The sequence below is a fragment of the Myzus persicae genome, unplaced genomic scaffold (genome assembly GCF_001856785.1).
Source record: "Myzus persicae strain clone G006 unplaced genomic scaffold, MPER_G0061.0, whole genome shotgun sequence".
Classification (NCBI taxonomy): Eukaryota; Metazoa; Arthropoda; class Insecta; order Hemiptera; family Aphididae; genus Myzus; species Myzus persicae.
In genome coordinates, this window is record NW_019101134.1 from 1 (window position 1) to 15,336 (window position 15,336).

Consider the following 15,336-nt stretch of genomic DNA (forward strand, 5'->3'; position numbering starts at 1 on the left):
GTACACATATCATGTGTATAATACGATATATTGTAAGGTCAGTTGGGGTAACTGCGACGTGGCATTGTAAAGTTCATCTTTGGCAACTTATTTTCACTGTAATATTTAATCAAAGAATATAATGATGATTTCAATTTATTCAGAATATTGTAAAGATTATAAATTTGAGGTTAAAATTTAATTTCCAACAGTTTTTATATTTTTTTTAATTTTTTTTTTAAAAATTTTGAAGTGTCGCACTTACCCCAAGCAGTGGGGTAAGTGCGTTTTCGGTGTCTGAAAAATAGTAAAAATGCTTTAATTGTATCATAGGGGAAGTGCATACAATTACATACAATCACCTACAGTTCAGTGTTTTCAGAGTGAAAAAATTCTGAACGGTAAAAAAATGACAGAACATTAAAGATCTTTTTAAATTTGTGTATTAATTAGACTATCATTAATTACATACAAACACTTTCAAGTTATATGGAATTTATTTAAATACTAACATTAAACTTGATTTGTATAAGTAAATAAGCAATACAACAATATATTTGAAGCTTGTAACAGTTGTTCTTTGGTATATGCATCACCCTTTTTGGTTTTTCTAACGTAAGATCTAACCATTTTACCCTAAAAAATATTCAAAATTTAAATTACATTTAATAATAAATGTTTAAATATTACAATGGGTAAGTGCGACATGTCATGTTGCACTTACCCGCAGACAATTGTCGCACTTTCCCCGTCATTCATTTTACAAGGGGAAAGTGCGTAATCGCACTTAAATAAAATTCATTGACAACTATACAAATTTTAACACTTAAATCATAATCTACACATAAAATGATATAACCTACCTTAGTTTAAGACAGCAAATTTTTAAAAAAACTGCCTTAAAAAAAATGGCAAACGAACGTCTTCTTTGAAAAATACAAGTGAAATTTATATTCTGAAAGTAAAGATTGATAACACGATAACGAAATATAATACAGTGTGACCAATTATGTACATATATTACATGGACGTTGTACAACAATTTCATTATTGACAGTCTTTCATAAACTTAATATATACTCCGTAATATCTGGATTCGCACTTACCCCAAATCTGCACTTACCCCAACTGACCTTAATATACATCGACATTTTTTAAGGTTACGCGGGAATGACCTCATTATGTAGGCGGTTCGTTGCGTTGAACAGACGTAATGAGCTTAATAATTTACGTAAAGACACCCGCCGCCGGGGAGTGTATAATACGATATATTGTAATATACATCGACATTTTTTAAGGTTACGCGGGAATGACCTCATTATGTAGGCGGTTCGTTGCGTTGAACAGACGTAATGAGCTTAATAATTTACGTAAAGACACCCGCCGCCGGGGAGTGCCACTCGATTCTGTGGTGGCTGGCCGTAGCGATATTAATAACATAACTACCTACTGCGTAAAATAATAATTGTTTCGATAAAATTATTTTAACTATTTATTTATTTTCCTTCAAAGAGCTGGGTTGACGTACAATGATATAACATAATATTATTATGTTATCGATATTTTCAATTTTTATTCGACATAAACGATCTGCACAATATTTAGCACAATAAGTTTATACGATAGAGTGTAAGAGTAGAAAATTACATGAAAGATATGATTAAGCAGCCACCCATGAGTGACCCTTGGCTATTGATTAAAGTATATTATCGATGTTAAAATACTATTATTTTCTCGTGAGATGATCACTGGAATTCGTATTCATTTCAACTCGATATCCACACTGTATTTTCAACAAAGAGATCCACTGCAGTTTCTCTCCGGACCATCATGATGCGGATGTGTAACAAACAACAATAGCGATCATTTTTCTCCTGTATAACTGTATAAGGCAAACGTCCGGGGTCGCATTAGGTTATTCAAAAGCTGCGACGATAAATTTCGCAAAATTTACATAACCCAGCCTAACGCAAATGATATGCGATTTCAAATAGAAACACTAGCTATCGTAGATAATGCGCGGTATTGATGTATGTATTATAATCCGCACCACCGGAATCGTCTTTCTTGTTCGATAAAAAATATTATGTCACTGTGAGGTCGTGTTAAAAAACGGTATTTCGGTCCGATCGTGTGAAAAAATCCTCGATGTTCTCACGAGTACCAGCTATAGGGTATACTTACAGGTGATAGGTGCACGGTTGCATTTATGATCAGTGTTTTATTTTCCAACACAAGCTATATCCGATTTTTCTTGGACGATTCGTAATTGGAAAGTAAACGTGTTCGACGTGCATATTATTACCATAGAGGTGTGCACCCATGCGAGTGAAGTTCGTTCTCCGAGTAAAACTAAATGTCTGTAGTTCAAAAACAAAACTTTACTATATTGGTGCATTTTTCTTAGGTTCCATATAGGTGTTATACATATTAATTTTAGATATCAGTACCATTAACCATATTTTTTAGATGTGGATATACATAGTATACTATATATAACAGGGGTAGCCAACATGAATAAATACAGTAGTATTATTATATCAAGAGTCAAAATGTTTATAAATACATTTTATAATTTGATCTAAGTAATAAGGTACCTCACAGCCGATAAACATATCAAATTACGTATTAAAATTAATGTATAAATGTATGGCAAAATAAATAAAATTCATAATGATGATGATAAATATATTTTAGTTTTGTTGATAAGACGCGAGGCGCAAGTTGGCCACCCCTGGTATATAGGTGGTATAACATCTATTGTCAGGTTTATGAGCGGTGTAAAATATCGAGATGTGTGAGTTAGATCGGACTGCAGGTATATGTATAGTGAGCTCCATGTTAGGTTTAGATTAGTGATAATATATAGTGTAAACACGAAAGTGACGGTAAATAATTATCATACCCGCAAATACTAATGATAAATGTACATATCATATTGCCCCATTCGGCCGCTAGAAAGAAGTGGTTTACATTCCTAACACCGGACTTCCGGACAGTGGAGACATTGTGGACATTTATAACCATGACGCACCCATGCAATTTATTGAAATAAACACGAATCGAATAAAACTAAAAGCTGACCTGCAAGTGATGATTACACCATTGCTCGTCATCATTTATCCAACCAAACGCCCACCCGAAAAACGTCTCCACCGCGGTTCACGACACGCCTATAGTCGACGTCGGCACATAACTATCTTTAACCACAACACTGCTGCAGCATATTATCCGGATATGCTCATACCGACGTCGACGTGTCCGTGATGTTTATATTATTGTCATCGTCCACGGTGACATGTACACACGTAATAAGTATACGTACCGTGTATTCGCGAAATCGGACTTCCGGGCAGACGCAAACCCGAGGTTCGCGGGGGCGGGGATGAATCGTCGGCGGCGCGGTCCGCGTGCTGCGAGTGAAAGAGGTCTCTCGGATGCTATAGCGTCATAGACATATCTACCTGTATACGCGACACACACAATACTACAATAACATATATTATATTATTATACACACACGCACGCGGGTCTCACCCCGTTCACAATGGACCGGCGACGATCGAAACGTATTATAGTCATATATAAAAGCGCGCATAATATTATGTACAAGTCGTCGCCGAGTCGCGAGTATTTGCTGTGACACGGCGGCGGCGGCATCGTTGTTGTCTAACTGACACTTGAATGGGTTAGGACCTAGAAGTGCGAGTGTATGCGTAAATTTTCGTAAATGTATGTGTGCATGTGTGTGTGTGTGTGTGTGTGTTTGTAGGCGTTTTGCGTTCTATCGCCGACCACCGATACAATCGATTGCGCCTTATTTAGCGCTCAAACCTGCAGCACATTCGTCGTCGTCGCCGCCGCCGCCGCCGTCAGTCGGTCTCATGAGCGCGTCACTTCTTTCGGATGCCGCAGCGATGAGACGCCACTGCCGTATAGTTACTGATTGCTTGAGACGGATGGACGTGGACGCTACGTGTGTACTGTGACGGGGTCATATATATTATAGTATACCTATCTATATGTCATATTGTCATAACGGGAAGGTTCACCATTCATGCCGATCATCTTCCATTTTACCATTTTTTTTCACGCTATTTAATTAGTACACAATTTGGGAGTACACACCAAGTATTCGAAGAGTCATCTTTAAGTATAACAAAAAAATCCTAAAACCAAAATTTGAATGACTTCAGCAATATATTGAAGAATAAAATGGAACGAACATGATGTGCCAAATACTTGAGATGGAAATGTACGCAATATGCTATCAATGAAAGACCGTTTTCTAAAATTTGGATCTTAATAACTTATAATTTAAGGACGTATTTTAGAGTCGTACGCCGTCAATGTATTCTTTAAAATGTTGAATACCGTCGATTTTTACGTTTAATCTGACCCCTAATTAGTAATTATTAATTGAAAAGATGAATTTTGTTCACCGTCGTTGTGTACCTATATATACATTATTTTTTATCGTCATCGGCTGCGTGATGAACTTAACAGTAATAAGATATTAATAAAATACTATTATACGCGGCAATTCAGATTTAAATTTCTGTTCGGAATCAAATTGTATACTCAGTGATGACCTTCCTCGTACTTGAAGTTTTACGGCAGTTATATTTCAACATTACAATCGCACTTTACATGACTAATATTATTTTTTAAATGAAACGTTTTTTTAGAAAATTGAAATGGTAATAATATTCAACAGTGCTCTGAATAAGGACAATTTTTTTGTTTTTATTTTCGAAAACAAATTTGTTTTTATAATTCTTATCAGAACAAAAATCATGTAGCATTATCCGATGGCAGTGACAGATAACGCCTTTTGACGAAAAAATAATAAAACCATATTAGGAGGTACCTATGTAACTTACTAGCCGAACTTTATTACAAATCATATTCAATCTCGTCTATATATAGGTACCAAGATTAACCGGTTTCAGTAGACTTACACTTTCGTTTATGTATAATATTTTTTACACATTATAAGAAAAAATGTTAATTTTTTAAGTTGCTCCGATTATCTTTTGACATATTGAAAAGAAGTCGAGATGTGTCGTAGACGTGTTATAAAAGAAAATCAGTTTATGATAGATCTTAATTTTCGCACCGAACATGCGTCACTCACGCAGTGTGTATGCCGTGTAAAGTACCGGTGATGATAATAATAATATTAATAGTTAAGTGCTCAAACAAACAGGCATATAGAATACGTTATGTGTCCGAGAAACGATCCTGAAAAATAAAAATTATACCGATTTAGGCTTATTTTGCAGTATCTTGGTAGTCCTGTATTGTTCACATTTTCGCTATCATTATTCCATCTCGTCGTGTGATCTAGTCAATCGCGGGTTCGCGCTCAGAAACTTGTAAAATATTATGTCATAGGTATACATATTCTAATAATAACATAATAAATAATATTATTATACTATTGCCGCACTTCTTTGTATATCTTGAGTAATAACATAAATTATTAAAAAAACTCGAAACTCGAAGTAATCGCATAACTCCTCCCAAAGGGTCGTCGGTTGAATGATTGTTTCGTCTGGTCGAGAATTAAAATATCCACACGACCTCGTCGCTTTTTGGAGCCACTCTAACGGTTTAAACGGAAAAAATTCCGTCTCCGATGTGTCTATATTAGTATGATATATATTATTAAAAAACGCGGCCGATCGCCCGCGAAGTTCTTCTTTCTGGGATCTATTCGGTCAGTGTGAACGTGTGGGCATCATCGTCTTAAACGGATATCATCATCATCGTGTGTAAATATAGACGCAAACTGAAGGATTAATTATACTTGTGCCATCGCTTTCGAGTCAATCATAAAATATAATTAATTTGCGAGCATAAACCGCATGGATCGGACCAAATGCGCGTTTAGGAGCATTAAGCCGAATTCGTTTTAGCGCCGCAACACGCGGCTGGTTAGGCGATAAAAATGTTTAAAAATAAACTCCGATCCTAGAACACGCCTCCGTTCAGCGTATAATAATATACCTATGGACTGGAGTTTGAGTTGTAAGACGTACGTATTAATAGTATTAATTAGTCACATGACCAGAGAATACGTCTTTTGTTTTTCAGCAGAGTTGTCGAGCCATACGTACTATTTGAAACGTCGTGTAGTCGTCAATACTAGTGGCTATGGAAAACTATGTCGACCATTATCATATTTATTTCACCCGAGATTAGCCGAGTCTGTAAAATTTCTATTTTCAAAGTAAATATATTTATCCACGTTCACTCAGCTACGCCTCTACGACCCATGGAAGGTATCAACAATAAAAAAAATATGCTATATAGGTACCTATTATAATAATATAATGTGATATAAAATTGAACTTTTAATTTATCCAACTAACTTTAGTTTTTAACAAATAATAACCCATTTTCTCACTTAACATAATTTATCCCTATATAACCTTCACAGCACATAATTCACACAACTTCAAACAAGTTATCCACATAGATATGCGCAGACTTATGGAGCAGATATAGCTACAATTTTTTTAACCATCTTAACACCACCTAAAATAATATACATACTAAACAATCCATGAATTAATCATACTTATGCGGGAAATTAAAATGTAGTAAAATGTTTTGATAAACAAAAATGATTTAAATTATTACAATTATCTGAACTTTAAAGAATCAATTTTTGTAGTCCAGCTATTTAAATTTTAAATTTTTCAATAACTTCATCATAATTTACTGAAATTGTTATTTCTTGTTAAATGCCAGCTCAGTCCAGTCGATATTGATTGGCCGTTGAACGTATTTTTCAAGTAATGGATTTCAAGTGTTCTGGAATACAATGTTGTCGTCGTGATTATACTTCCCAAATGTTGGCAGTTATGTGGGAAAACTTAAGAGTTGAGAGGATAGTCGTTATTGGCCATTTTTTTATGACTACCTAAAAAAAAGTTCAGAAGTGGCTATATAACTTTGCTAGCAGCACTCATTCACATTGCACACACCTATGCAAGTTATACATATAATAATTAAATAAGCAAATTATTATTCACAATATTGATCATAAAATTATTATTGTCTAGCATTATTAATTTTTATGTTACGGTTAAAAAATTATTTTACAGTCTGTGTTACTGTTACATAATCTATCTGTGAATGTAAATTAATTACCATCTGCACTGAATTTGTTCTATAAAATATGAAACTACGTGTTTTTGATTCAGATTTAAAACTTACTTTTCCGTAACCAATCTGGCTAATTGATGGGTAGGTATATACCCACCCACCCGCCAAATTATATTGTGAGACGACTATCTCACAAAATCTATTCGCTACACCACTGCAGAAACGTATAATTTATAATAATTTAATCGGGTCGAACACTAGTACTGTCAGGTGTATAATATTATATATTATTAAAATGTATTTATGTAAAGATAGCAATTTTTGGTTGTTGCACACGTGGACATCACTCGTGGACTAAAAATGAACACTTCTACTACACGGATCTCTCGCACGTATATACTCGGACATTTTAATAGGACAGTTACTGGTGTTTGGAGTCTTGTTCTGTGATTCTGGGCAAACTGTAAAGTCTAAAAATATGAAACGAAAACGACATTGATATTCGCGCGAGGCTTTTGGAGCTTCGTAAAATATATTACTATGTAGTACTTATACGCATATGATTATATCATACCGACGGTTTTAATGTCATTTTTTTCATCGAAGACTATTTTGGCAAACACAATTAGGACCACCCCGGTTCACGCAGTGAATTTATTGAAATCATAAAACTACTAATACTAATATAGTACCAAAATTTAATTGCTTTATCCTAGAAAGTGTCTTCGACATTGTATACATTTATATTTTTTTAATCCTTGTAAGTTACGAGGGCATTTTTACACTAGAATAAATATTACATGCGTATATATAATAAAATAAAATGTGTTACGATGCTAATTGTGTTAGTCACGAATTATTGTGGACGGTCGCTACGATAAAGTGCAGCCACACAAGACGATGATATATTCTTAGACCGCGTTGTAAGTAATGGACCGTTAATTGTGGATCACAAGATTTGGTGCAGAAATATTATTAATATTTTTTTTCTCACTAAAATGCATTCCGCCGTTGCTGCACTCGTATTGCGACGAAGCGTTTGTAATTTATTCCCGTACGGTAAATTACTTAAGGCTTAAAAAACTGATAGGTGATTTTTAACGTTAATTTACATTAATACTCTAAAAACTTTTCGAATTGAATGATGTTATTTTTAGGTGGGTGCAAAAAAAAGCTCACTATTCGGAGCGCGTACACGTGCGCATTATTTATCATATAATAATTGTATTGTAACGTATTATTTTGTTTATTTTAATTATATTTACAATGGCATAAGTGGTAAACGAAACCATAAAAATTGTTATTTTATGCGCATTCTGTTCGGCGGAACGAGTATAGCGTTTTAAATCCGGTAAAATTAAAATCTTGTCATCCGGTGAAATATATTACATGTTATAAATCGTTCCGAGTCAACCAAAGAGATATAGTAATAATAATAATAATAATATGTGGATATTATTATTGTTATGATAATATGTTGTGACCGCTCGTATTATACCTATCACTTACTATGTAGGTGCTCACTTATCTTCATCATAATATGTAAGACGGTCGCTGAAGTGACTACAAAGTATTATTATGTGCATCGTGTAAAATAGTATAATAATAATATGTACTCGTTCTACTTATGTCGTGCAGTGTACGTTTGAACATTACATTATTTTTACTTAAACTTTCCGACGACGGTAATATATTATAATACGATGGCGCCATGCAAATGGCGTGGGGAAGGTGGCGGCAAGAGCGTCGCAGATAATATAATACAATAATAAGTGCAATAATATAATATCCATTAATTATTAGGGGTATTAGGCATGCCATTTTATTTTTTAACGTTTATTCGAGGTCTTACTCAAGCTCGTCGTAGATGTATGTATGTCGTTTCGAACGTAAAAATACTCGCCGCGGCCGGCCATTATGTGAGTCTTTTTAGAAATTTAAAAATTTCATCCAACTCTATTCGTGATGTATAATAATATATACTCAATACTCACGTTTTCTCTGCGATACAAATCGAGAGGTTTGGACATAATTATAGTCAGGAGGATAAAGTGACTAAGTGAGACGTGGGGAGAGGGCACATTTGGACCGCAGTCTTTTTTAAAACAATTTTTCGTAACAATGTTTTTTGAAAAACGCTTTAGTGTAATGTGTACGGTTAATTATAAAAAAAAAAAAATGTGGGTTGTTAGAACATATATTTTATACTTAGCATATTATATTATTATTATGATATTTATAGCGGCAATTTACTTAGTCCTATAGTATTGTAATTGTGTGGTACGATTGAAATATTATAAAACGACGATTATGATACGACATGGAGTAAAAAGCGAAAGTATTGCAAATTGAATTGGTCATCGCTAATATAATGATACTTTTAAAATACTGTAACTTTATTAACGCTCGAAAATCCCAAAGGTAATTTGTATGAAAACTTTTAATTTGAGACGCTTGAGATTTACCTAAAACAATTTTCCGTACACTAATGAACTATTTTATTTTTATTAGGGCACGACATATACCTAATAAACATCTTTAAATGCCTATTTTTTTTAAATTTTCTCCTGACCACGGTGTGATAAGGGGAGGTATACAAAAGTTATGTGTACGCTACTGACTGTTGCAGTTGTGTTAATTTATCCATATTTTATGTTTCTATGTCATAATTACAATAGAATAATAGTGTATATTGCAGTGAATGAAATACCCCAATTATTGTAAGTGCGTCTCACGGCGTCTAATTGCGACGATCGAACGAAAGCAAATTTCTCTAGGAATGCGACGACCCACGCTCGTTTCTCGTGGTACCCTGGGATATCGTAACAAAGTTCGTTTCTTTAAGAATATTGTCATTTCGATCATCGACCTTTTTCATTGCATACTATTATCGTATTTCCATCATCGTCATTTCCTCGACTTTTTCAAGAAAAACTAAGTATGAGAACCATAGTACGAGCCGCGTAAAGATCGTTTGCTTCGACGGTGCGTCACATGGCCCATATAGTCACATAATATACATTTATCGGCTACCGACACGCATGATGCGACGACTGCGGCGGCAGAGGACTCTATAACATCATAACACCTATGGATACAACGATAATAATTGCAACGCGTACTCATATACCCAACTGCACACACACACACACACACACACACACACACACACACACTCGAAAGCGCATATTATTTATTATTATTATACATTAACGCTTCGTCACAGTCTTTTCATGTGGATATCGAAACACGAGTATTTACAACAATAGACCTGGTGAACCTTACGAATGGGTAGCACACGGCGGCGGCGGCATCACTATACGACATGATAATAGTATATTATCATGATTTTAATATATAGGTACCTACACGTTATAATTTACCGATTTTATAAGACTATTGGCGGCGGCAAAACATAATTCTGCTCACCCGCTTCTATAGTAACATAATACAATACCTATATAATATATATATATATATATATATGCGTGTGTGTGTATAATAGCTAGGTGCCTAGGTGTCCTGCACGTGCGACGAGCATAGTGAGTACCTATCTATATAGGTAATAATATTCGCTCACAAATTCATTATTATATAATATAATACATTATATTCTGCATTTACGGGGTGATCCATTTATAACTGGCTACATTATAATTTTCCAAGTTAATTTTTATGTTTTTGCAGAAAATTGAACAATGTTTAGCGCTAATAAAGTTTACCGTTTATAAGGTATATTTTATATAATATAATACTCCAATTTTACGATAAACAATAATTTCTCATCGATATTTTCGATACTGAACTAATTTTTGCTGATCTCATATTTTCACGATCCTAAGAGCAGAATTTTTTTTTAAAAATGATGATGCACCAAATATTACTTAAATAAAAAGTTTTTTATTACTAAACATTTAAAATACTGACGAACGATTATCAGTGAACGTTAAGTCGCAACGTTTGCCATAATATAGTATACCGCCTCTGCTTGCTGTTTTGTTCCACTCGTCTAAACTTTAAAATATGCTCATTAGTTGGTTATTATTAACAGCGAAACCATATTGTTTATTATTTGTATTCAATATCTGATATACTCATCAATCAATATAATATTATTTGGAAAAGTAAATATAATATGTAGGAATGTGCTCTCCTGCAGAACATTAAAATATGCAGTAGTGAAGTAATAGACAAAAAATTAACCTTCTCCAAACACAAAAAACACTCATTATGTGGTACCTATACTAAGAAAATGCAGTGTTATAAGACACGCCTTGAGGCATACGTTTAACCTGTGGTAAATTCTTCTGGGTGGGGGAGTAAAAATACATTCTTCTCCCCTCAGTTAAATATCTCCCATACCCCCTAATTGCCACCCACCCACCAGATTACACCTATGCCTACGGGTACTCGGAATTTATAGGAATGAAAATGTTTTTATTTGACTACGCAAAAACCTATACCCAACCGTGGAAATGGAGCACCCTGTACGCATACAGGTGCGTGTACATAATATTATGTAACTCAGGATGTGCACTAGGTATACTCGTATACGGCAAAGTCCCGTCTCGCGGACTGCAGGCTCCCGCGGGGCAATCCAACATCTTTGTGTTCCCATCCGGTCTAGTGTCTAGGAGCATACGTGATATTATGTACACGCGACGTGTAATATACGCTCAGCGGTAGCCCTCCCCGCCGCCGCCGCCGCCGCCACGGAGAGTGGAACGTCAAAGTCTCCCGCGAGGAAGTCGTCGTCATCGGCGAGATGGACGGACCGATATAATAATACATTAATGTGTGCGGGTACGCTCGACAATGAGAAAAAAACCGCTCGTCGATCCGCGCGTGCAGCATTCGAAACCCGGGGAATCCGCGAACCGATTTCTGGCAGTCTAATTAAATCGGACGCTGACCGCCGCCGTATTTGTAGTAGTTTGAAGTTTCATTATTATATTGTAGCGTATAGAGCGCAGAATATAATAATATAATAAATAAATCCCGGATAACCGGTAGGAATGAGAGGTGGACTAGAGGGAAAGGAGGAGTACGAGGTGGACGAGGAGGAGAGGGATTCGGAAACGACGTCGAAGCCGACAAAAATGAAAAAAATACAAATTATACGCCTATCGGCTTCTGACGCGTGCGGCGCACCCTGCAGAATGGTAAATCATAAATATTATCGCTATATTTAAATAACGCGCGCCATAATATTTTAATTTACTCGTATACTCGTGTACGTGTTATAATGTATACATATATTACATAGGTATATACGTGTATACACTTAAATACCTATAACGTTTATATACATACAGTATATTATACAGATGTTTGCGGTTCTTTTTAAACTTCCGGAAACGCAGTCCGCGGCCGCTATCGGCGAGGTCCTACCGTCCCAAAACGATTTTATTAATAATAACTACTATTAAAAGAAGTTTTCACAAGTTTAGGATTTACAATGTTTTCATTCGTCGTATATGCACACATGCCGTGCCAGTCTTCAAAATCTGGTGACGTGTTTACGATACCAATGCAATATATTGCTGATTACCAGCGGATTAGGAATCTGGGATTACACGTAATAGACAATAGACATAATAAGTACCTAGGCATAAACAGTGGATTTCGAGCCAAAAAGATACGAGACTAACAGATGGGCGACGATTACACTTTATAAAGATTACATTTGCCTAAATGTGATTTAACTTTGATAAATTTCAATACATACAATCATTGTCGATACGTACTGAAGTTGGGTATGTATGATGTATTAAAGAATTTTTTGATGTTATACATTTATAATAGACACAAGAATAAAAAAAACTTGATGAATTAATCATAAATATAGGTATCTACACGATCTAAATTAATTTGTCTATAGCTGTATTAGTTGTATCAATCATAAAATATATTTTTGATTATCATTATACTGTTATGTTTGATAAACGAACATTTTTCTCCATGACACCCACTCCCCACCACCCAATATTTAAAAATTAAATTTTGAAAGGACAAAATCGTGTGCATGGCAGAAAATGTCTTGCGAAGATGTCCTCGATTTTGATGACAATGATGACATGGGTTTTGACAAACTCAATGAATTATGTTTGTTTATTGAAATTTATGAACTTAACACAGTATACAAAATCCTTATATTGTATATTTGTATAATATATACTTATCATCGGAAATTAGTTGTTTTCCTCTTCGGCTCTTCACTGACAACACTGTTACATACTATAGTTAACGAATTATCGAGTTAAGATTTACGTTAAAGACGTTGACGAGGTCGATCACTTTTTTTGCACTGTTTTAAAATTAAAAATTTGATCTACGCTACTTTGATGGGTGCACCGAACGTTGTAATCTAATTTATTATTTTAACCGTATTAAATTCAACTGTCCGCACTTCAAGTGTTTGAAATACTGTGATACGAACACGCGTATTCTAAGGCTCTAGTCATTCATATTTTGACGACTTAAATCTTAATCCTCGATACTAATAATCCAGTAATGATTTTTAAGATAATTGCTTCTTCCAGGAAATTCGTCGTTCTGTAATCTGTTTATAAATACACAACGTCTCTATAGTTAGCATTAGCTTATTATTATTATTTTCTTCTACTCTAAACGATTATATAAGTAATTGATGTCCGTGGCTTAAATTGTGTAAGATTGAGATAGATTTATAAACATCATATACAGTATCAATATTTTTTTGTTTATTTCAATAATATTTTAAGATATATATAATATTATTATTATCCGTTCATAATTATTTGTAAATAAAACGTTTTATTCGTCAGTTGATTTCGTTTCAATAATATTATATAAGACCGTGGCTACTGGCTTACCGCTTTCCGCTGGTCTAAAGTTAAATATTATGCTTGAGTCGCTGAAAAATGCACTTTTCCAATAATTCTTGTTCATGCTTATAAATCACCAGTTTTAGATAAGTATTTCGCTACCCTGCATCCGTCTTGAAATCAGAAATATATAAGGTATAAGCGTAGAAACATTACGGAAAAAAAATCCTTGTATTTTACCATCCATATACCTGTAATAATGATCGAACAAAAATATATCGCCGTACAATGTAATATATCCTATTATGTGACACTCGCTTCAACGCGTAAGGCTACGACGAAATCGAACGGACCACATTAAAATATACGTCTTATTATAATAATGCTTCACTCGCTGCGCATTGTAAACAGTGAATTACCGAATTCGACCACATTATACCTATCGTGAATAAGCGATACCTAGTGTTATTTATAGTAATATGTAGTGTATATACAATATTATATATTCGTCGTCGCGGTCGTCGTGTCGTGTCGCTTTCGGAGATGAAATCTTTTTTTCTATTACTTTTTGATTAAAAAAAAAAACACAGGTATTCCGCTTTTTTTTTTAATTTCTAAGTCGATTTATCATACGTCAAGAAATAATTTTTAAATTCACCTATTCACGAAAAACACGTTTTTTTTTCTTTTCAGGAATGCCGGCCGCCAGTGTATATATGTGCAGCAGAAGAGGCGAATAACGAATCACACACACACACACACACACACACACGGGTATTATAATATGTGTATACGTTTATACGACGCACTATCACAAAAACGATACCGTATCCGAAATTAATATATATTTTCTTCTATCCCGTTTTCGGGACGAATAGTTTATGTGACAGAAAATACATTATGCGCGGCGGCGACGGTCCACCGGGCGATTGCGTGCTTACCCGTACATACATGAGTGTGCTTGTGTGTGTAGTTATAATATACGCGTATTCTACGAATCGTATATATACAAATGTAGGAAGGCATATTATTATACGCATATATATAGTGGAATATCGCTGCATATAATATTATTGGTACTTTGCGCCGGGACACGGCCGCGGCGAGTCTTGGATTTCTGCCAAAAATCAGCGGTCTACCTGCGAAACCCATCGCACCTGTAATCGATCCTGTTATAAACATTTTTTTTTCTCTCTTTTCTCTCCTATTAGATTTACTACTAGGTACGTAATATAACTTTATACGACGACGACGACGACGACGACGAACCGCTGTGGGGTAATGCGTTCGACGGTGGTTATAGAGTAGTATATTGTATATAATATATGTATATGGTCGGTATAGGTATATACAGGTATCAGATATACCTATAATATATTTGTATATGTAGCTGAGTATAGTGCTATAGCTATGTACCACAATATATAGCGGCATA

The 15,336-nt window shown here is 34.7% G+C and overlaps 1 protein-coding gene across 2 annotated transcripts; it reads right to left on the reverse strand.

Moving 5' to 3' along the window:
- Nucleotides 1-32: 32 nt before the first annotated feature.
- LOC111027817 lies at nt 33-1,116 on the reverse strand. 2 transcript variants are annotated; one of them, XM_022306263.1, is made up of 3 exons: nt 843-1,110; nt 492-615; nt 33-96 (listed from the first exon to the last, which is right to left on the reverse strand). In XM_022306263.1, exons 1-3 carry the CDS (start codon nt 1,025-1,027, stop codon nt 94-96), a joined length of 312 nt encoding a protein of 103 aa, XP_022161955.1. In that variant the 5' UTR covers nt 1,028-1,110; the 3' UTR covers nt 33-93. The 2 variants fall into 2 exon arrangements, 1 of the variants encoding a protein (XP_022161955.1); XR_002603851.1 differs by lacking the exon at nt 33-96 and having other exon boundaries at nt 400-615; nt 843-934; nt 1,086-1,116.
- Nucleotides 1,117-15,336: the final 14,220 nt, after the last annotated feature.